The sequence below is a fragment of the Pelecanus crispus genome, chromosome 11 (assembly GCF_030463565.1).
Source record: "Pelecanus crispus isolate bPelCri1 chromosome 11, bPelCri1.pri, whole genome shotgun sequence".
NCBI lineage: Eukaryota > Metazoa > Chordata > Aves > Pelecaniformes > Pelecanidae > Pelecanus > Pelecanus crispus.
The window spans coordinates 3623135-3644068 of record NC_134653.1 but is presented as its reverse complement, the minus strand read 5'-3'; the positions used below and the strand labels follow the sequence as shown (position 1 = coordinate 3644068).

At 66.5% G+C, this 20934-nt stretch overlaps 1 protein-coding gene across 1 annotated transcript; it reads right to left on the bottom strand.

Moving 5' to 3' along the window:
- Window positions 1–578: 578 nt before the first annotated feature.
- On the bottom strand, window positions 579–11778 carry SREBF1 (sterol regulatory element binding transcription factor 1). The gene is made up of 19 exons (XM_075718445.1): window positions 11673–11778; window positions 8060–8443; window positions 7757–7917; window positions 7539–7679; window positions 7242–7460; window positions 7036–7150; window positions 6729–6940; window positions 6188–6392; window positions 4656–4840; window positions 4291–4552; window positions 2978–3144; window positions 2699–2867; window positions 2500–2608; window positions 2314–2423; window positions 2075–2207; window positions 1706–1868; window positions 1235–1420; window positions 1044–1155; window positions 579–802 (listed from the first exon to the last, which is right to left on the bottom strand). The coding sequence occupies exons 1-19, from the start codon at window positions 11776–11778 to the stop codon at window positions 579–581; spliced, it is 3363 nt and encodes a 1120-aa protein (XP_075574560.1).
- Window positions 11779–20934: the final 9156 nt, after the last annotated feature.

Below are 20934 nucleotides of genomic sequence, written 5' to 3'. Positions count from 1 at the left end.
TTACCATGGGCATGGCTGGGGAGAGGGCCCTGAGCTGCCACCATAGGGCCAACCCCCCCCCCCCCCAATAACGGGGGCAAAGCCCAAGCCCCCCCTGCAGCAGTGGGACCCACGGGGGGGGGGGGTGAGCAGGGACAGCAGGAGACGGGGGGCGAGGACGGGCCCCCAGCCTGTGCCAGGGCCCGGGGGGGTGCGAGGGGCAGCGGGGCCAGGCTGGCCGAGCATCCCCGTGCCCTGCAATGCTGCGCCAGTGTCACTAGAGGTCCCCACGTCCCGCCACGCGAGCGGGATGGGGACAGGGACACAGCCCTGGGGTGGCCGAGCCCAGCCGGGGTGCCCCACGCCTGGCTGTCCCACGCAGGGACCCTCCCCACCCACCACCGGTGGCCCCGGGCACCCCCCGACCCCTCCCCTTCACCTTAAAACCCGCTCCCTCACCCCATCCCGCACAAGGGGCTCCTGTCCCGGGGCGGGGGGAAACTGAGGCACGCGTCACCCCAGCCACCCCGCTTCCCCACATCCCAGACCCCACGGAGGGGCTAGCAGGAGGGGGCTGGCAGCGTGCCCCCTTGCCCCAGCTAGCCCGACGTGACGGTGGTGCCGCTGCCCAGCTTGATGATCATCTGCTGGCAGTCGTGCAGCGTCCGCTTGTCGCCCAGCTTCTCCAGGGTGCGGGCGGCCTCGGCCAGCATGCCCACGCGTTGGCCCGGTCCCGAGAGGAAGCTGGGTGGGAGGTAGCAGCAGGCCAGCAGCAGGGCCTCGGCGTGCTCCCGCGGCGTGGGGTGGCTCGCCGGCTCGCCCGCTGCAAGGAGGGGAGAATCGGGGGTCAAAGGGTGCCCCCGCAAGCCACACGCCCCTCCCTCGGGTGCCGCGGCACCGTGCTGGGGCCGCTCGCCCACCCCAGAGCAGCTGCCACCACCGAAACGTGGGCAGGAAAAGCCCCCCCGCGCCCCATCACCCAGCTGGGGTGCTGCGGGCGGGAAGCGGGGGGGTCCCTCGGGGGGATGCGGCACCCGGGGGTGGTCTCCCACCCCGCGTCCCACCTGTTTTGCTGCCCTGCACCCCTCTCCTCCGCAGGCTGCGGTCCAGCAGCTGGTGGGTGCGCGTGGGGCTGGCCCGGGCCATCAGCCTGGCGGTGGCTTCGTGCAGGAAGACCTGGAGGGACGGGGACAGTGAGCGCGGCCGGGCGCAGGGGGACGAGGGGAGCCGCCGGGATGAGGGTCGGGGGGCTCACCCGGTGCATGGCGGGGCGGAGGGTCTGGGCCAGGCGCCGCAGGCTGCTGAGGTCTTGCTGGAAGCCGCGGAGCTCGAGGGCGGACGCTTGGTAGAGGCAGCTGCGCTGCTGGCTGACGCTCATCTGCTGCTGCCACAGGTTGGTGCGGGTGACGAGCAGCAGGTCGCACAGCAGGAGCTGGACCACCTAGGGAGCAGCGGGGAGGGGGGGCGAGGGGAGCTGGGTGAGCAGGGGACGGACGGACGGACGGATGGACGGCGGTGGGGGGGCCGACGAGGTCCCTGCGGGCAGGCGTTGCTGCGCGGGGGCCCCCCGCCGGGCTGCATGGCAGGGGCATTGCACTCCCAGTCTGACACATGCAATGCAACTACAATGCACCCCGGCGAGGGCCAGGGGCACCTCCCGCCAGGGCCGGGCGCTCCCCCCTAAAGGGCGGGCAGCCACCTTGTCCCCCCCCCAGCCCCAGCTCACCTTATCGATGGTGCCTTTTGGGGGGCTGCCGAGCTCCAGGCTCTCCCGCAGGCAAGTGCTGGCCTTCTCGCAGTGGCTCAGGCTGGCCTGGCTCCCATCCTGCTTGCTCAGCATGGCGCGGACGGCCCTGAAGGAGTGCAGGGCGGCGCGGGGCAGGGGCTTGCTGCAAGGCAGGGGTGGGGGGGACAACACGGTCACTGCAGGCCCCTCGCCGGGCACGGCCGTGCCCCCCCGGCTTCGGCAGACACGGGGCAGCGCAGCCGCGGTGCTGGGAGCGCGTTAACCAAGGCCGCGCCGACCCAAAAAAGAGGGGAGGCGTGCGAGGAGGTGTCACCCCGCCGTGTCCCCCCAGGCCCCCCCGGCACTCACTCGGAGCTCTGCAGCGCCCGGGGCATGGTCTCCACCAGCGGGTAGAGGCGCTCAGCCCCCTCCTCGTCTCCGCGCAGCCAGTGAATAACCGTGCCAATGATGGACGCCCACCACTTGGACACGGGGTCGGTGCCTGCGGGGCGGGAGGGACACGGGGAGCGGGGTGTCCGATATTCCCGTGACCCCCCCCCCCCCCCCCAATATGAAGTGTCCCCGGGGAGGGGACACACCGGCCTCACCTGTGACGGCCGCCAAGCCGGAGGTGATGGAGGGCGCGGGGCCGGGCGCGCCGCTGGCGTCAGAGCAGCCATTGAGCAGCTGGAGGTACTCGAGAGCGTCGGAGAAGCGCCTGCCGGGAAAGGGGCCGTGAGCGGAGCCGGCCCCACGCCGGGCGGAGGGAGCGGGGTGCCCACCCCCACGCTTACCCCTCTCCCTGCGCAGCGGAGCGGCCGGGCTCGGGCATGGCCACGCAGCACAGAGCCTTTTCCAGAAGGTGCTCGCGGAAGAGCTGGGTCACCTCCGCCAGCGGGTCCACTGCGGCACAGCGGGGCGGTGAGCGGGTACGCCACCACCCCGGAACGGCGGGGCTGGGGGTGCCGGGGAGGGACGGGAGCGATGCGTTACCTGGGTTGCCGGCGGAGCTGTAGATGGTCTCCCTCGGGACCCCCTTGACGGCCCAGTCGCCGTCAACGAAGAAGCGGTGGCCCAAGGGGTGGCAGAGCCACTGCATGGCGGGGGGCACGGCCCCGCCGTGGGACAGGGCCACGCGCCGGGCGCTGCAGAGGAACGGGCGCTGCGGGCAGAGCGAGGGGTCAGGGGATGACCCGAGGCTGGGGCCCAGGGGACACACGGGACCCCCCCGTCTCCCCTCCCCACGGCGGAGGGGGCTGCCCCGGCACTCACAGCCAAAAAGTGGAAGCAGCGGTGCAGGCTGGCCTTGACCCGCAGGGCGGCCGCCACGTAGATCTCGGCCAGGGCGGCCACGGAGACGGCGTCGCCGGCGCACTCGGCCAGGTTGACGGCGCTCAGCGCCAGGTTGATGGCCAGCAGGTGCCCCCCGGCCTGCTTCCCTGCGGGGACGGGCGGGGGGCTCAGGGGGGATGTGGGGTGCAGGGGTCCCGTCCCCCAGACCCCACGGAGATGGGGTTGGGGGGCCCAGGGGTGCAGGGGTCCCGTCCCCCAGCGGGGTCAGGGGGCTCAGGGGGGATGCAGGGTGCAGGGGTCCTGTCCCCCAGACCCCCATGGAGATGGGGATGGGGGGCTCAGGGGTGCAGGGGTCCTGACCCCCAGCAGGGTCAGGGGGCTGAGGGGGGATGCAGGGTGCAGGGGTCCCTCCCCCAGACCCCACGGAGATGGGGTTGAGGGGCTCAGGGGTGCAGGGGTCCCGTTCCCCAGACCCCACGGAGATGGGGTTGGGGGGCTCAGGGGTCCCATCCCCCAGCGGGGTCAGGGGGCTCAGGGGGGATGCAGGGTGCAGGGGTCCCATCCCCCAGATCCCCATGGAGATGGGGATGGGGGGCTCAGGGGTGCAGGGGTCCCGTCCCCCTGCTCCCTATGAGGACAGGGGGCTCAGGTGGGATGTGGGGTGGAAGGATCCCGTCCCCCAGACCCCCATGGAGATGGGGATGGGGGGCTCAGGGGGGATGTGGGGCGTAGGGGTCCTGTCCCCCAGCCCCCTGTGGGGTTGGGGGGCCCAGGGGAGATGCAGGGTGCAGGGGTCCCATCCCCCAGCTCCCCATGGAGATGGGGACGGGGGGCTCAGGGGCACAGGGGTCCCATCCCCCAGACCCCTGTGGGGACGGGGGGGCTCATTTGGGATGTGGGGTGCACCAGTTCCATACCCCAGGCCCTGTGGGGTCAGGGGACTCAGGGGTCCTGTCCCCCAGCCTCCCGTGGGGATAGGGACGGGGGGCTCAGGGGTGCAGGGATCCCATTCCCCAGCCCCCTGCGGGGAGGGGGTGGCTCAGGGGGGATGCAGGGTGCAAGGGTCCCGTCCCCCAGACCCCACAGAGATGGGGACAGGGGGCTCAGGGGGCATGTGGGGAGCAGGGGTCCCATGCCCCAGCCCACCATGGAGATGGGGACGGGGGGCTCAGGGAGGATGAGGGGTGCAGGGGTCCCATCCCTCAGCCCCTTGCGGGGATGGGGACAGGGGGCTCAGGGACGCAGGGGTCCTGTCCCCCAGCCCCCCCCCGCCCCGTGTCGCGGGGCCATACCGGCGAGGTGGAGCTGGTGCAGGCGGTGGTAGGCCATGGCGGCGTCGCGGGCGCTCTGACGGACGTGGGCGGGAGGCGGGGGGTCGGGGCGCAGCCCCCCGGCGCGGGCGGCCAGCCAGCGGCCCACCCAGAGGCGCTGGAGCAGGTGCCGCAGCAGGCTCCAGAGCAGGCTGCAGGCCAGGTCGCCGTGCGAGGCAGGCAGCGGCCGCCCCAGTGCCCCCAGCGCCGTCCGAAGGTGCTGAGCCCCCTGCGCAAAGTCCCCCTGCGCCCCGCGGCGGGGGAACAGAGAGGGTCAGCGCGGGGGCGGGGCCAGAGCGGGTGGGGCAGGTGACGTCATGCAGGGTGGGGCACAGCGCAGGGCTTACCCGGTCGAGGTCAAGGTCGGCTTGCCGGCGGTGCCGCCAGAAGAGGATGGAGGGCTCGGAGTGGGGGCGGGTGACGGGCTCCCCGCAGACGAAGAGCCGCACCACCGCCCCCAGCACCAGCGCCGCGTTCAGCGCCCAAAAGGCCAGCGTGGGCCACAGCCACTGCGACCACCCCCAGGGCTCCTCTGTGCGGGGAAGGGGTCAGCGCTGCCTCCGCCCCACGCCCACTCCAATGGCCTCCACTCCGACAGCCTCCACCCCACGCTCACCTCAATGGCGCCCACCCCAACAGCCTCCACCCCGATCATCTCCCACCTTGGACCTACCCCGAGACCATCTCCTGATGGCCTTCACCCCATGTCCACCATGACCACCTCCATTCTGATGGTCTCCAACAGCCTCCACCCTCATGGCCTCCACCCCATGCCCACCCCAACAGCCTCCACCCCACGCCCACCTCAATGGCGCCCACCCCAATGGCACCCACCCCACGCCCACCTCAATGGAGCCCACCCCAATGGCCTCCACCCCATGCCCACCCCAACAGCCTCCACTCCAATGGCCTCCACCCCATGCCCACCTCAATGGCGCCCATCCCAATGGCGCCCACCCCAATGGACTCCATCCTGATGGCCTCCACCCCATGCCCACCCCAACAGCCTCCACTCCAATGGCCTCCACCCCATGCCCACCTCAATGGCGCCCATCCCAATGGCACCCACCCCAATGGCACCCACCCCACGCCCACCTCAATGGCGCCCACCCCAATGGCCTCCACCCCATGCCCACCCCAACAGCCTCCACTCCAATGGCCTCCACCCCATGCCCACCTCAATGTCGCCCATCCCAATGGCACCCACCCCAATGGACTCCATCCTGATGGCCTCCACCCCATGCCCACCCCAACAGCCTCCACTCCAATGGCCTCCACCCCATGCCCACCTCAATGGTGCCCACCCCAATGGCCTCCACCCCACGCCCACCTCAATGGCGCCCACCCCAATGGCCTCCACCCCATGCCCACCCCAACAGTCTCCACTCCAATGGCCTCCACCCCACGCCCACCTCAATGTCGCCCATCCCAATGGCACCCGCCCCAATGGCCTCCATCCTGATGGCCTCCACCCCACGCCCACCCCAACAGCCTCCACTCCAATGGCCTCCACCCCATGCCCACCTCAATGGCACCCATCCCAATGGCACCCACTCCAATGGCCTAACCATCCTGATGGCCTCCACCCCACGCCCACCCCAACGGCCTCCACCCCACCAGCCTCGACCCAGGTAGCCCCTACCACACACCCACCCCAGCACCCTGCACCCCGATGGTCTTCGCCTCAACAGCCTCTAGCCCATGCCCACCCCGACGGCCTCCATCCCAATGGCCTTGGCCCCATGCCCACCCCGACAGCCTCCACCCCACACCTATCCCAACAGCCTCCACCCTGCACCCACCCCAACCACCACCCCCCTGACAGCCTCCATCCCAACGCCCTCCGCCCCACGAGCCCCCACCCCATGCCAGAGCTTACCCACGGTGCCAGACTCCGCCATGATGCTTCTGCCGGGGCCGGCGGTGCCCGGGCTCCCCACAGAGGCCGGGGCACCAGAGCCCCGGAGGAGGGAGGCCAGGGGGTTGAAGGAGAGGCAGAGGAAGACGAAGGTGCAGAGGGCCATGCGGGAGCGATCCAGCATGCCCTGGCTGCTGGGCGAGGGCGGCGGGCGCTCCTGCTTCACCTGCGCGGGCAGAGCTGCTGTGAGCCCCGGGGCACGGGCATGGGGCACGGGCACGGACATGGGCTGTGGCGATGCGGCGCAGGCATGGGCACGCGTCCCCGAGCACATTTTGGGGTACGCAGCATGGGGCAGGGGCACGGGTGCAGCAGCGCACCCCTCCCTCCAGCCCCAAATCGGGGCAGGAGCAGCCTCAGGTAGCAAGACCAGGGCTCTCAGCTCCTTTCCCCACGCTGGCACCTGGCGTGCTTTGCTCTTGGCAGCCCCGGGGCGATGCAGCGGATCCCCAGCCCCACTCAGGGTGGGGGGATCCCCCCCCGCCCCCAAACCGCCCCACACCTTGCCGTGGTCGCAGAGGGGGCTGTCGGGCTCCGAGTCGCTGCTGCTGTTGCTGCTGCCCCCGCTGAGCGAGAGCGGGCTGCTGTGGGACGGCGAGCCCACGTCCGAGGGTGGCGGCGTCAGCATCTCCATCACCTCTGCCTTCACCACCTCCGCGGGGGCCTCCGCCTTCGCCCCCCTGCCGCAGGAGGCCACCAGGTCCTTCAGGGACTCTGCAGGGAGCAGAACAGGATGAGGCGTGCTGGGGGCGGTTACGGCAGCCCCGGCGCCAAAGCTGAGACCCCCGGGATCTGTCCTTCCCACTCACGGTTCTTCTGCATGGCCATCTTCAGGGTGAGGTTCTCCTGCTTCAGCTTCTGGTTGCTCTGCTGCAGGAAGCGGATGTACTCGATGGCCTTCCTCAGGATCGCCGACTTGTTGAGCTGCCGGCAGACAGGGACGGCTCAGCCCAAAACACCGGGCGAAGCACCCCCCTTGCCCAGCCCTCGTCCCACCACCCCACCGGGCTCCCACCTTGGCCTCGGTGCCCACCACCAGGTCCTTGAGCTCCACGATCTTGTCGTTGATGGAGGAGCGGTAGCGTTTCTCGATGGCGTTGTGCGCCGTGCGCTTCTCCCCCCTGCTCTGCACCAGCGCCGGCTTCCCGCTGGGCGCCAGCCGGTTGATGGGCAGCTTCTCGGCATCCACCACCAGCGGCACCGTGGCCAGGATGGCCCCTCCGCTCACCAGCGCCTGCGGGGATGCGGGGTGACATCGGTGGGGGTCCCGGAGCATCCCCCTACCCCGGAGCTCCCTGGCGGTGGGACCTACCGGCACCTGCAGCGGGGCGGCCGAGCCACTGGCGCTGGTGGCCAGGGAGGCGATGCCGGAGGTCTTGGCGCTGCCGGCGTCCGTCTTGACAGCTGTCAGCAGCAGGGAGTCGGCCTTGATGAAATGGGGCTGCAGCAGGACCTGGTGGGCAAGGGGAGGCTCAGTGGGGCTGCAGGGGCCACTGGGACCCCCCCCCCCACCCCTAGCCCTGGGCTTACCGGCACCGGCTGGATCTGGGGCGAGACGGGCTGGGCGGTGGGGGCCAGGAGCTGCTGGGGTGCCACGCTCTGCACGGGGCCGGGCAGTGCCGCGGGCTGGCCCGGCTGCGGGGTGGGCAGGGGGGTGGGCAGGGTCTGCCCCGTACCCCCGGGCTGCACGGCTGGGCACGGAGCAGAGGACAGCGTTACCGGACCCCCCCGGCACCCCAATCCCGCATCCCCCTCCTCCAGCAAGAGCCCCACCCACCGCAACAAGCCCCCACCCAGGGAGCTCCGACCCGCCCTGCACCCCCAAATCCTCACCGGAGAAGCTGTGCTGGTTCTGGTAGCCCACCAAGGGCTGGGGGCTGAACTGGCCGGGGGACGCAGGGACGAAGCTGGGGGCCAGCATCACGCCAGGCTGGGGCTGGCTGCTGGGCACGGCCGCCGGCTCCTCCTTGACACCCGGGCTCGGCGCCGGCAGGAGCGGGGCCGTGGGCTGCGGGGCGAAGGCCGCCATTCCAGGGGGTCCCGGGTAGACGCTGCCGGTGGGGGTGGCGGGGGGAGGCTTGCTGGGCCCCAGGTAGGTGCTGAGGGTGCCCGGGGTGGAGGGGAGCCCCGGGGGCACGGCGCTGTCAGGGGCACCGAACGGCAAGTCAAACAGCCCCGAGAAGTCATTGTCCGGCGTGTTGATCATCTGGAGCATGTCTGCAAAACAGCCGCCCCCCCCCACGCCGTGCCGTCAGCGGCTGCACCGGCCCCGCACCTCCCAAGGGAACCCCCAAAGCCCTGGGGGTCCCCCAGGCTGGCCCCATGCTGCCCACCCCACAAATCCCCATAACCCAGGGGCAAAATTCCCCCTAGAGCCCAGGAATCTGCTGCGCCCTGCTCCTCACAGCCTCCCAGGCACCCTGCCAGTGGGGAAACTGAGGCACGGCGCTCGCAAGGGGGGTGCCGGGGCCTGGCCACCGGCCGTCAGAATTTTTCAGCCCGGTTTGGAGGCGGCAGGGCGGATCGCAGCCTGTTTCTGAGGTCGAGGGGGGACAGAGATGGGGCTTGTGCCGGCTCGTTCATTTATCCTGTACCAGAAAAACCCCGACCACCCCCAAAGCAGCCCCTCTATCAAGGGGAGGGGGTGCTCAGGCTGGGACAGATGGGGGGCACCCCCGGGATGTGCCAGACCCCCATGCCAGGCGCACCCGCCCACGGCACGTCCCAGGAGGGCAAGCGCGGGGTTAAACAGCCTCGGGGGGTCCGCCCGGCTCAATGGGACCTGGGTGCCCCCGGGATGTCCCCATCGACACACCCCGACACCCGCACATCGGGGGGTCCGGAGATGCCCCCACCGCGGTGCGCAACCCCCGGATGCCCCCCGCCATGGGGTGCAGCCCCCCGGGAAGGGCGGCAGCGGTGACCCCGCCAGGCGGGGAGGAGGAGGAGGATGGCGAGGAGGGGGTACCTTCGAAGGCGGACTCCATGCCAGCGGGCACAGGGGGGTCCCCGGGAGTGGGCTGCGGCCCCCCGCTCAGCCCCGTGCCGGGCCGCGACGAGGCACCGGGATATTTTAAAGCCATGTTCTCGCCTCCTCCCCGCCACGGCCCTCCCCGCCGCTGCCCGCGCCAGGCCTGGAGCGAGGCCGGCGATGGGGTGATGCGACTCCGCCAATCGCCGCCCGCGCGCCCCCGCCGGCCGCCCGCCGCCCCCAGACAGCCCCGCGGCCGCGCCAAGGTGAGCCCGGCAGCGGGTTCACTCCCGGGCACCCGGCCGTAACCCGCTGGCGGTTACCTGGGGTCAGCCCCCGTTAACCCCTTCGCCCCGCGCCCCGTCGCCCTCCGCGTCCCGCCAGCCCGACGCGACGCTCCTCGCTCTGTGTCCGGAGGGGACATCCCGCAGGGATGGGGGTCTTTGCGCAGCCCCGCTCCCCCCCGCCACCCCAAATACATCCGCCTCTCGGCACCCCTCCCTGCGCAGGTGGGTTTCCTTCCAAGGGGGCTCCCAGCCTCAACCCCCCCTGCTCAAAAGACCCCCCCCAAGGCTCCATGGGGGCAAGAGAGCAAAGTTTGGGGGTGCAGAGAGGGGGTGCTCCCTCCTGGCCCCCTCTTCCTGCTGCCCAACCCCGGGGGTGGGCACGGCTCTCCCAGTCGCCCGACCTACCGGATATTTCTATCCCGTGGCACCCGCTGCCACCCATGCCATCAGCACGGCACGGGGCAGAGCCACTTGGCTGTGGGTGCCGGTGGGCGCAGGGCACCCGCATTCCGGGATGCGCATCCCACAGTCACCCCGGCACGGGGACGAGGGACAACCCGTGGCCAACCAAGGACCGGTGGCAAACCGGTGGAGTGCCAGCCCGCGCGGGAGAACCGTGGGGCATGAGGTGGCCCGAATGGCCGCGATGCAAAACCCCATGGCGGGACACCCTCATCCCGGCCGCTGCGCTGGGCACCGCTCCGCCCTGGCACGGATCCTCGGGGGATCCGAGGGGATAGCAGCACAATTCCCGAGCACCTCTCCCGCCAGCCTGCCTGCGGCTACCATCTTCCCTCGCCCAAAACCTCGCCGGGAAAGGCAGGTGGCACCTGGATCTGCCCCGATTCCCGTCGGGATGAGTCTCCAGCCCTGGGATACCACCTCCACCGTGGCTCCCGGAGGAGATGCGGCTCCTGGCACCGTCGGAGGGCTCGGCCAGCCCCGCGCCCGCCTCGCCGCACGCTCCGAGGAGCGTGCGGCGAGGCGGGCGCGGGGCTGGCCAAGAGCCGGGAGCCCCAATTTTTGGCTAAGCCATGGTAACGCCGCACCCAGCACCGGTAAGACCTCAGTGGTGGGAAGAGGCTCCCCCTTGGGAATTTGGGGTCCCCCTCGGCAACATCCCCACCCCACAGCCCCCCAGCTGGGTGGGGAGGTGGGTGCTGATGGGTCCCAGCCCCAAGGGTGCTCCGTTCAACCCCGGGGCCGGTGTTAGAGCCCAAACCCCATCCCGCTTGGGTGCCTGGGGGGAATCCGGGCGTCCTGGAGGGAATGACCGGGAGTAACCCCGGCGGTGACGTCACGGGGGGGCGGGGCTAAAGGCCACACGATGCTGCGGCCGGTGGGGGCCCCGCTGGGGCTGTCCCGGTACCGGCACCTCCAGCCCGGGGGTCCCGGGGTGTCGTGTCCCCCCCCTGCCATGGACCGGCCCCCGGCTCCAGCAGCTCCGTGTCCCCCGCTCCCCACGCCGGGCCCGGCACCCAGCCCGGTCTCTCCGGCTGTGCCCCGGCCGTGCACCGGGCCCGCTCCTCCGGCCACGCACCGAGCCCCGGTTATGCACCGAACCCGCTCCTCCGGTCATGGCCGCGGCCGCGGTTCCCTGACCGTGCACCGAGCCTGGTCTCCCCAACCCGGCCATGCACCGAGCCCGCTCCCGGCCGTGAACCGAGAGCCGGTGTCGGACCGAGCCCAGCCCCCCGGCCATGCACCGAGCCCCGGTTGCACCGCCAGCCCCCGGGCCATGCACCGAGCCCCGGCCATGCACCGAGCCTCGGTTACGCCCCGAGCCCCGGTTGCACCCCAGCCGGGTCCCGGCCATGCCTCCAGCTCCGGTTGCACCCCAGCCGGGCCCCGGCCATGCACCGAGCCCCGGTTACGCCCCGAGCCCCGGTTGCACCCCAGCCGGGCCCCGGCCATGCACCGAGCCCCGGTTGCACCCTCAGGCCCCGGGCCAGGCACCGAGCCCCGGTTGCACCCCCAGCCCACGGGCCATGCACCGAGCCCCGGCCATGCACCGAGCCCCGGTTACGCCCCGAGCCCCGGTTGCACCCCAGCCGGGTCCCGGCCATGCCCCCAGCCCCGGTTACACCCCAGCCCGGTCCCGGCCATGCCCCCGGCCCCGGTTGCACCCCCAGCCCCCGGCCATGCCCCGGGGCCGGCCCCGCTGGCCGCTGCCCGGGCCGGGACGCACCGTCGATGTCGCTGAGCAGGGCCGTGTCGATGTCGCTGGCCCCGGAGAGGCCGAGGGACGGCGCCAGCCCCTCCAGGGCCGCATCGTCGAAGCCGAGGGAGCTCATCCCGGCGGCGGCGGCGGCTCCCGGGCGGCGGCGGCTCTAGGAGCGGCGGGGCCGCCCGCCCGCCATGGCCGCGCTGGCCCGGGCACAGGGAGGAAGGGGACGAGCCGCCAAGTTGCTCCCGCGAACCGTGCCCAGACCGGCTACCGGGCAGGGAGGGAGGGAGGGGACGGAGGCGGATCCGCCGCCGCGTCCCGCCCCGCCGCCGCCGCCGCCGCCTCCCCGCCCCGCTGCACCGCGCCGGGACCCCCGGCAGCACCGGGCAGAGACCCCCGGCAACACCGGGCAGAGACCCCCAGCAGCACCGGGGAGACCCCGGGCAGCACCGCGCCGGGACCCCCGGCAGCACCGGGCAGAGACCCCCGGCAACACCGGGCAGAGACCCCCAGCAGCACCGGGGAGACCCCGGGCAGCACCGCGCCGGGACCCCGGGCAGCACCGGGCAGAGACCCCCAGCAGCATCGGGCAGAGACCCCGGGCAGCACCGCGCCGGGACCCCCGGCAGCACCGGGCAGAGACCCCGGGCAGCACCGGGCAGAGACCCCCAGCAGCACCAGGCGGGGACCCCCGGCAGCACCAGGCGGGGACCCCCGACAGCACCGGGCAGAGACCCCCAGCAGCACCAGGCGGGGACCCCCGGCAGTACCGGGGAGACCCCGGGCAGCACCATGCCGGGACCCCCAGCAGCACCGGGCAGAGACCCCCAGCAGCACTGGGCAGGGACCCCCGGCAGCAGCGGGGAGAGCCCAGGCAGCAGCAGGCAGGGACCCCCGGCAGCAGCGGGCAGGGAGCTGGTGCACCGAGACCGGCGCAGGGAGCAAGGCAGGCTGCAGCCCCCGAGCAGGGCAGCAGTCCCCTGGGGAAGTCACCAGCCCCTGGGGACAGGCACTGAGCCCTGGGGACAGGCACCAACCCCTGGGGACAGGCTCCAAATACCTGGCCTGGGCTCCAAATACCTGGCCTGGGCATTAAATACCACTTAGCCCCAGATCGGGGCACACATGGGAGCAGGCAGGAGGGCTGGCGTGCGGAGCTGCTGGTGGACGTGGCTGCTGTAGCCCCCAGCATGTCATGGAGGCCACGCGCCAGGGCCACCGCGTCACCTCTCGAGGCTCTTGCAGTTTCCAGCGCAGCGGCAGGCTGTGGATGCCTGCCTTCCCCCTCCCAGCTCCGGAGCAAGTCCCAGCTCCAGAGCAAGTCCCAGCACTGCCGCAAGTCCCAGCACCGCTGCCTGACCGTGGCACGGCCCAGGGTGGGAGAAGCTCCCACGATCCCGGTTAGGGGATGCCGAGGGGCCGATGCTGCCCTGCGAGCCCCAGCCGAGCCCACGCACCCTCCTGGGTGCCGTCCGCTGTGGGAACCGGGAAAACCACTGGTGCCATCAGGGTCAGCCCCACCGCTGGTGGGTATCAGTGTGGGGGGCTCACGCCAGGGCAAGGCCATGCAGCTACACCCCGTGGGGCTGCGTGGTTTTGTCTTACTGCTGGGAATAATCTAGGAAAAAGACAATGCGCTGCAACGTCGGCCCCCTGAAAGTTCGCCCTCTCCTCTTCGGCGCAATCTGATCTTCCGCACCACCGAGCACAATCTGAGGCTGCCGGTGGATTAATTAAACCTGGCTGCACCCTAAAAACCTGCCCCCCCCAGCCTCACTGGCTTCCATGAAGCAGCACAGCGGGCACCCCTGTGCAATACGGGGATCCCCTGCATGGCACGGGGCACCCCGGTGCAACACGGGGCTCACCGGGGACCACGCAGAGCACCCCGTGCGTGCACACGGCGGTGGCAGAGCCGTGGGTGCATAGCCTGGCCGGTCCCTCTGCACCCTCATGCCCGCTCGAGCCGCCTCAAGCTGGGGACGTTAACCCGTGCCCGAGCTGGGGACGAGCCCAGGGAGTCCTGGCTCAGCTCCGACGGCCGGGGCAGTGTCACCCGCACGCAGGCCACTGGCAGCCACTCGGACATCTTTTGCCTACAGCAACTACTTAAAAGAAAAAAAACCCCACAAAACAACCCTTGAGAGATCCACAACCTGCCATGGGGCGTGGAGGGGGGGCCGTGTGCTCGCCCCCACATTTTTATTCGGGTCACCGGGGAGAAGCCAGGCTCCATGGCGGCGGGAGGTTTCCCTTCGCTTCCAGGAAAGCCCTTCGTGCTGCAGGAGGAGCGGGCAGGTTTCCAGGGCCGGGGAGACGGATGTGCCGTGGTCCCGCGAGGCTTTAGGGCAGCCTCGTGCGAACGTTGAGGGTCACACACATTTAACAACCCACGTGAGACCCGGGACGCAGCCTTCCCCGGGAGACGCGGAGGGGGGCGGGAATGACACGCATAAACACGGCTTTATTTTCGCACAAGCTGCCGGCAAAGCCGGATTTTGCAGAGCCCCTTCCCCGATCCCAAGCCTCGCGCTGAGCCAGAGGGGCCGTGCACCCCGGGGACCCGCACGCCATGCCTTCCCCTGCTCCGGGGGCCCAAAGCAAATGAGCAGCATCCTCTGCGCGACGGGGGAGAATGAAGCACCCCGACAGCTCCGTGGGACGGGGTGGGTTTGGAGGCCGACGGATGCCACGCGGGGTGGGGCTCCCTGGCCTAAGCTTGGTTGCGGGGTAGGGAAAACCCCGCCCGTAGGACCAGGGCCACGCAGCCAATAAGCGCGGCGGCCCGGAGTGGAGTGATTCTGCATCACGGCTCAGGGCCCGCGATTACATCATGTCGGTCCTGCGGGGATGGCAGCGGGGCCACGTGGTTGCTCCAGAGTCGCTGAGACGTTTTCCTGAGCGCAGGCTTGAGAGGAAACCGCAGGGATGAGACAGAAAACAAACCGGCCCCCAAGACGGTTGGGTTCTGGCCACCGAGCTGGCCGGGCAGGCTCGCGCGGCTGCGTAGGGCTCGCCGGCGGCGTGGAGCATCGCCCCGAGCCGCGCCGGCGGCAGCGACAAGCTCCGGGACGTCCTGTGCTTCAGCTGCAGAGCCCAAAACACGGCAGAGCCCCAGGCACCCTGCGTGGAGCATCCCCCATCCTGCTGCTCCCCTCGCTCAGCCGGGTGGGCTCCCCCAAAACGCTGCGCCCAGCCAGACTCGAGCCCCCCGGGGCGTTTGCAGCCTGCCAGCACGGCTTAACCCTGCGCTGAAAGCAGCCCTGCCCAGCCAGGGCTTTGCTGACGTGCCCCGCTCCCAGCCCTCAGCATCCCTCATGCTCCGGGGTTTGTTTTGCTATAGCAAAGCGCAGCGTTAATCATTAATTCGTGTCGCAAATGGATTCAAAGGCTCTTCTCTCCTTTGCTACCTGTAACGCTGCTTTGTCAACTATCCCTTCCTGAGCCACGGCTTGGGTAAACACGCAGCCGGGTCCGGCGGCACTCCGGCGTGCCGCGCAGCCTCTGCTCAAAGTTTATTTACCCCAAGGTGAAAGGGGAAAAGGCAAATGCACGTGCGGTCACTTCCCATTCGCACCAGGATCCAAACTCGGTGCCCAGAAAAGCAGGGACGCGCACCGTGCCCGAGGCTCGGCTCGTACCGGGCTCTGCAGCGTGCTCCGTGCCGGGGCTCGGCGGCGGAGGGCAGAGATGTGCGGAAGCCCCCGGCCCACGCTGGGAGCTGGCACGGCCTCTGCGGGAGCCCAGGCAGGTTTGGAGACGAGAAGCCCATCAGGGTTCCCAAAAATAGGGAAGCCACATGCACGGTTTGGGGAGTCAGGCGTCACCAGCGGCTGCAGGGGGGGCACACATGCAAAATGTCCCCACGCGCTTGTCCTGCTCTTACGCTCTTCCCTTTGCACCCACTTTGGCCCCTGTTGGAGACAGAATTGGGGGGCAGAGGGATCTTTGCCTCCTGCGTTTAACCGTGGGGCTGCAGAAAGTGTGGTGCAGCCCCCCCGGGAAGGCAGCAGCCCCCCGCTCTGGCAGCCTTCCTCCACCACAGTGCTGGAAAGTTATGACCCAGTGCTTTTTGTGCGATTTCTGCTCTGTCAGGGCAGTCGTAGCTCCGCACCTTTCTCAACAGAGCTGGGCCATGAACCTACCCGAATATATCCCACGCAGAGTTAGGCACATGATCAGTGCAGTGGTAAACAAGCCGGGGCAGAGCTGGATTTAACGCATGCTAATTTAACGCAGCTACAAGGAGGGGAAACCCATCTTTCAAGCTGTTCCACACACCCCCCTTCCCCAAAGCAGCTTTCAAACCACAGGCCATTAGTTCTGATCTCCGCGTGCAAGATGGAGGGCACCATTCTGACAAATTGGTTCAGTTTTGGCTAAAGTAACGCCATGTCACTTCTCCAGGGTTCCTAGATGGCTGCTTTTCCTTCAAAACCACTGTCACAAATGAAGATGTTGGAACAAATTCCTGGCCGATGAGTCAGGAAAAGTCGCCCATTGCCTGGGCAGGGAACATCACCTGCATTGCAGTGCACAACAGCTCCTCGCCCATCGCTTTCTAGGTCACCAAGGCAGATGATCCCAAGTTACCCTGGGGAGCCCTGCAAGGTGTCCCAGCAAGCACCAAGGCTGTCACCCACGTGCCTGTGGGACGTCAGCCGCAAAACCACCAAAGATTTAATGGGGAACTAATTTACCAGCAGTGGCCAACACACCACTGTGCACAGCGAGACCCACGTAAAGACACAAAGAGCATTTTCTGCTGGGGGCAACCCTTCTGCTGGTGAGAACACCCGGGCCTCTGTCATTTGGAGGAAACCGAGGATTCCCAAGAGCCTGCGTCGTGTTTTGACATCCGATGGGCACCCAAGGGCAGCCGCGGACCGCGCGTGCCTCCCGCGCTCACGCGTACCGTGCGTTCAGGCCGGGCGGTGAAGCGGAGCGAGACGGCACCCGACAGACAGACGGACACCGTCCTCCAGGTCAGACTAGTAGTGTATTTATTGGAGAATCTCACATGCAGGAACCAAAGTAGAGATGATTTCTGGAGCAAGTTAAACGATGGCAGATTAATACAGTTGTATCGTCCTTAACGTAAACGCTTTCTACGTGAATACGGCAACAGTTTAGTGTTGGGTTTCTTTGCATTTTGTGTATTTTGTTTCTCTTTACATAGTCAATCTCTTTAAACAGTTATGTCCCCCTTCTTCCCCTACCCCATTCCCAAACAAAAAAATATCCAATATCTTCAGTAAATAAATATTATCCACTTTTATCTGGAAAGCCTACAGCTGTAATATACAGAGAAGCTATTACACAAGTTACATTTGTAGGGTTAACGATAGCTCATAATAACATGTACAGAACGAGGAGCTCGTACTCATAAAAACACAGAGCAGGGTGGGAAGTTTGGCGTAGGTTTGCCACGGGCTAAAGGGAACCAGCACCGGCGCTCGGCGCGGCTGGAACGCCAGTTGGCTCTCGGTGAAACGCAACCTCGCCTCTCTCCTGGCTGGAGGAGCAAGCTGCTGCCAGCGCCCGGGGCACGGCGCGAGGAGGCTGGGGCTGGCAGCCTGGGGACGGAGCGCGCAGGCGCAGCCCGCTCCGGAGGCTGCAGTTTGGGTGGGCCGAGTGGAAGGTGCTGCATGGGCACCGGCAACGCCTCTGGGCGCCCGGCAAGGGGATTCCTGCCTCCCCTCCTCTGCTGGTGGGCAGCTGGGTGCCCCCAGCAGCTGAAGGGTTACCTCCAAGAAGGCTATAAATCCACTCGCTGATTGCCTGCTTCATTATTTCCATAAAAATAACTGTCCTGAGCTGTTTTGTTTTGTTTTGTTCTGTTTTTCCAGGCTAGGCTCCGCAAGCCTTGTGGTTAACGTTTAGGAGGTAAACAATGACTGAGCTGGATGAGGTTGGCCTGGGGATGGAGATAGCACAAGCAGTTCCCGCTCCACAAGACTCCCCGCAGCTGCGAGAGACCTGACAACTCATCGGACGAAAAAACCTGTTGGAAACGCTGCTGCCTTTGCCCTCCCGGCCGGCATGTCCTGTCCTCATGGGTGAAAGCAGGAGAGCATTGAACAGAGAGGAAGAGGAACAGGCTGCGTTGGCCGGGGGAGCGTGGGCCCAGCTCCTGCGGCAGCTTTCGGAGGGGGACCATCATCACCCCTGCCCCGGGTCTGAAACCACTGCCCGGATCTGTTCTTCCACCACTGGAGGGAAACATCTCGCCACCACGGCCAGCTCTGCCGAGTCCTCCATTTAAAAGTGGAAACAGCCAAAGTTTCCCACAAAAAAAAAAAAAAGCCGAAGGAAGTCAAACGAATGGGAACCCCCACTAAATTCAGCTTGGAGGTGTAAAAACACCCCTGGAAATGGCAGAGCTGATTTGATCAGCACATTTCAGAGAGGGAGGCTGTGATAATTGGAAGGGGAAAGGTATGTTGGAGGCTACGTGAGGGTCCCAGCAAGGACCAGTCTCTGCATTTATGCTGTTCCCTTTAAGAGACACCGTGCTACGTTTTTATGAGCAATTCTCCTATGAGCCTTACCTACATACTAAACACCCGAAATGTCTGTACAGCACATTGTTATCTATTACACCTGCCAAAGATGCAGCTGAAATCTACACGTAACAATTAAAAACCCCGAAAGGATATATTTAAATAGAAACCATTCATTTCTTACACCTCAGCACACGAAGGGTTACCAGAAGAGGTTAAAAAACACCCTGGAAAAGAAAATATATTGACAAAATAAATATTTTAACCTAGAATGGGGTATGATTAGAACTCAGAGTGGACCCCAGTAATAATTTAGTGTCATTGAGTGTCAAGCTGTGACTCCTAATATGCCTAGAAAGCCTTGGGATGTTATTTCTTACAGAAAGCGGATCAGGCTGCAGCTCCATCTCTCCTCTCACAAGCATCGGAGCCACGCGAGTCCTCTGCCCGCTCGCACAGAGGAAGCACTTAGAGTGAAAGCGAAGGAAGAATAAATCGCGAGGTCGGTCTTCTGAAGTGAAAAACCCCTTCCCTTTCCCTCAAACCGTTTCTACCGCTCAGGTTTTCTGCAGACCACAAGAGGACGGGGAAGATGAGAGATCCTGATACAGGACATTAGGGAAGCTCTAGCGTAGCTCTTACATTTGTTAAAGAAGATTTGGGCTAAACCACCCCTTCTGCCGCACGCTCTGTCCCCTTCCGTGCTTCCAGCCCCCGCGTGCTCAGCCTGTGAGAGCCAGGTCTGGTGGATTCGGGCTCCAAATTTAACTCACAGCAGGGCCGTGCTTTTACCAGACCTCTCAAGGGTCCCACCAAGAGGACGTTCAGCCACTGCCACCGGCCGAGCACACGCCTCCCAAGGCAGGCATCTCCTGAGCGCTGCCCGACTTCCAGCAAAGCCGCTGCTTGTGCCGACGGCACCTGCCACCCCCTGCAAACAGTGCCCTTGCTTTCCGGCAGATAACACGAGGCGTCAGCGGGGATCACGGAGTGCCCGAGGTTGCAAGCGCAGAAGAGAGTCCCTTGAGTTGTGCCAACACACGCTCCTTATCTCCCCTCAGCCCCAGCCTTCTTGTTTCATCTCTCTTTCTCCCTGGTCAGAGGGAGCAGCCACTGCTCTGCAAGATCTTCTAGAAAGGGACCAGATTCTCTTCTAAAGCAACAACTTGGAAGTCCCAGGACAGGTTTAGCATGACAGAAAGAAACAGCGTTAACAGCACACACACCCCCCTTTTTGCTTAGGGGTGGGAGAGGAAGGGCCAGCATACACAGGTGCTCAGGTGACAGCGCTGGTGATATCCTTGCCACTCAGCATCATTTGACAATGTCCCCATGCTTGAGCAATGCGATTATCTCCTCTGGCTTGGCAGGGAAGCTGGATTAACATGCTTACAATCACCTGATGTGGCCATTTACAGGGTCAATGTGTTTCAAGGATTTAGAAGAGGAAATACACACTTAAAACACCCACGGAGCTTTTTGCATTGAGAGGAGTATCAACAATTCCTTCTGTGCTGGCAAGACTGCTCAGGTAATCATCAGACACCGTCTCAAATCAGCATCACGACAGAAGTTTCCTCAGGTTTCTGGGAGCTGGTGGCCACACCTGACGTGCTGCAGAAAGGCAGGGTCTGGCAGGAGCTGGCAGCGGGGGGTCTGGCAGCCAGTATCTGAGCACTGGGCTCACCTTGTGTTAACCAGCGAGGGCAGTGGGCGAGAGCAGCAGCGCCTACATGCAGCCAAGGCAGACTGTCCTGGCACTTTCATTAGCCACAGAGAAGATGAAATGGAGAGAAACCCTCCCGCAGACCCACACAGAAGGGCTTCAGCTGGGGAGAGGGCCAGCAAGCGGGGAGAAGGGGCAGTTTGATCCCCAAGCTATCTCCATCCTTATGCTGATTTTGCCCGTTCACTTGCAAGCCATGCAACTTTCTGCGCAGCGCAGAGCTGACAGGTAGCAGCGAGCTGTGGAGCAGTGACGAGGTGCCAAGTCAGTGGCGGGGGTGGCAGGGCAGCCCTGCCTGGGCCCAGCTACATACGGAGGGATCCTGGAAGAGGATGCAGGCAGGGCAGGACAGAGGAGAGGATGAGCAGGGACAGCACAGAGCGACATCTGACCTGGGACAGCCTGGAAATCCTGCGCAAAACAATGCTTCCCTCTGAAGATTAATGTGACCGCTCCCAAAGACCATCAGCGCTGCAATCGGGCCATTTGGTAAAAGCGTTTGTGTGTCACAACCCACCAAAGCGTGGCGTACCCTGGAGAGTGCGTTACGAGCTGAAATAACTATGCTCAGCTAAAAGCTTCTATCGCTTTCACATCAGCTGTTTATAGCACGGCTTCTTGGTCTAGAACAACTTCTGAGAGAGCTCGACACACACCGGCATCCCGGGAAGCTCAGACATGCCAACTCAGAACAAAGTGGCTGGTTGCCTAAGATGACGAGTGCCCCAAGGAAGAGGGGCTGGAGCACTACTGAACGGAGCGCTGCCTGCACGGGCGTTCATCTGATAAAGCACCTCTCTGTCAGGACAGGAGATTCTCCCTGCCACGCAGCGTTCAGCTCTCTCTTTGATCCTGCCATCTTGCGCCACTGGCTTCCTACCAAGGAACATGCTGGGGGATGCAGCAATGGCTGGAGCTGCCTGCTCCAGCTCCGCTCGTCAGCCCAGCAAGGCAAGCACGCATGCTGGAATCCCTTCTGGCAGCTCCTGCAAGAGCAGCGCTCTCGGCCATGCCTCTGGCAGCAAGGGAATACGCTTGTTTGCACAGATAGGAG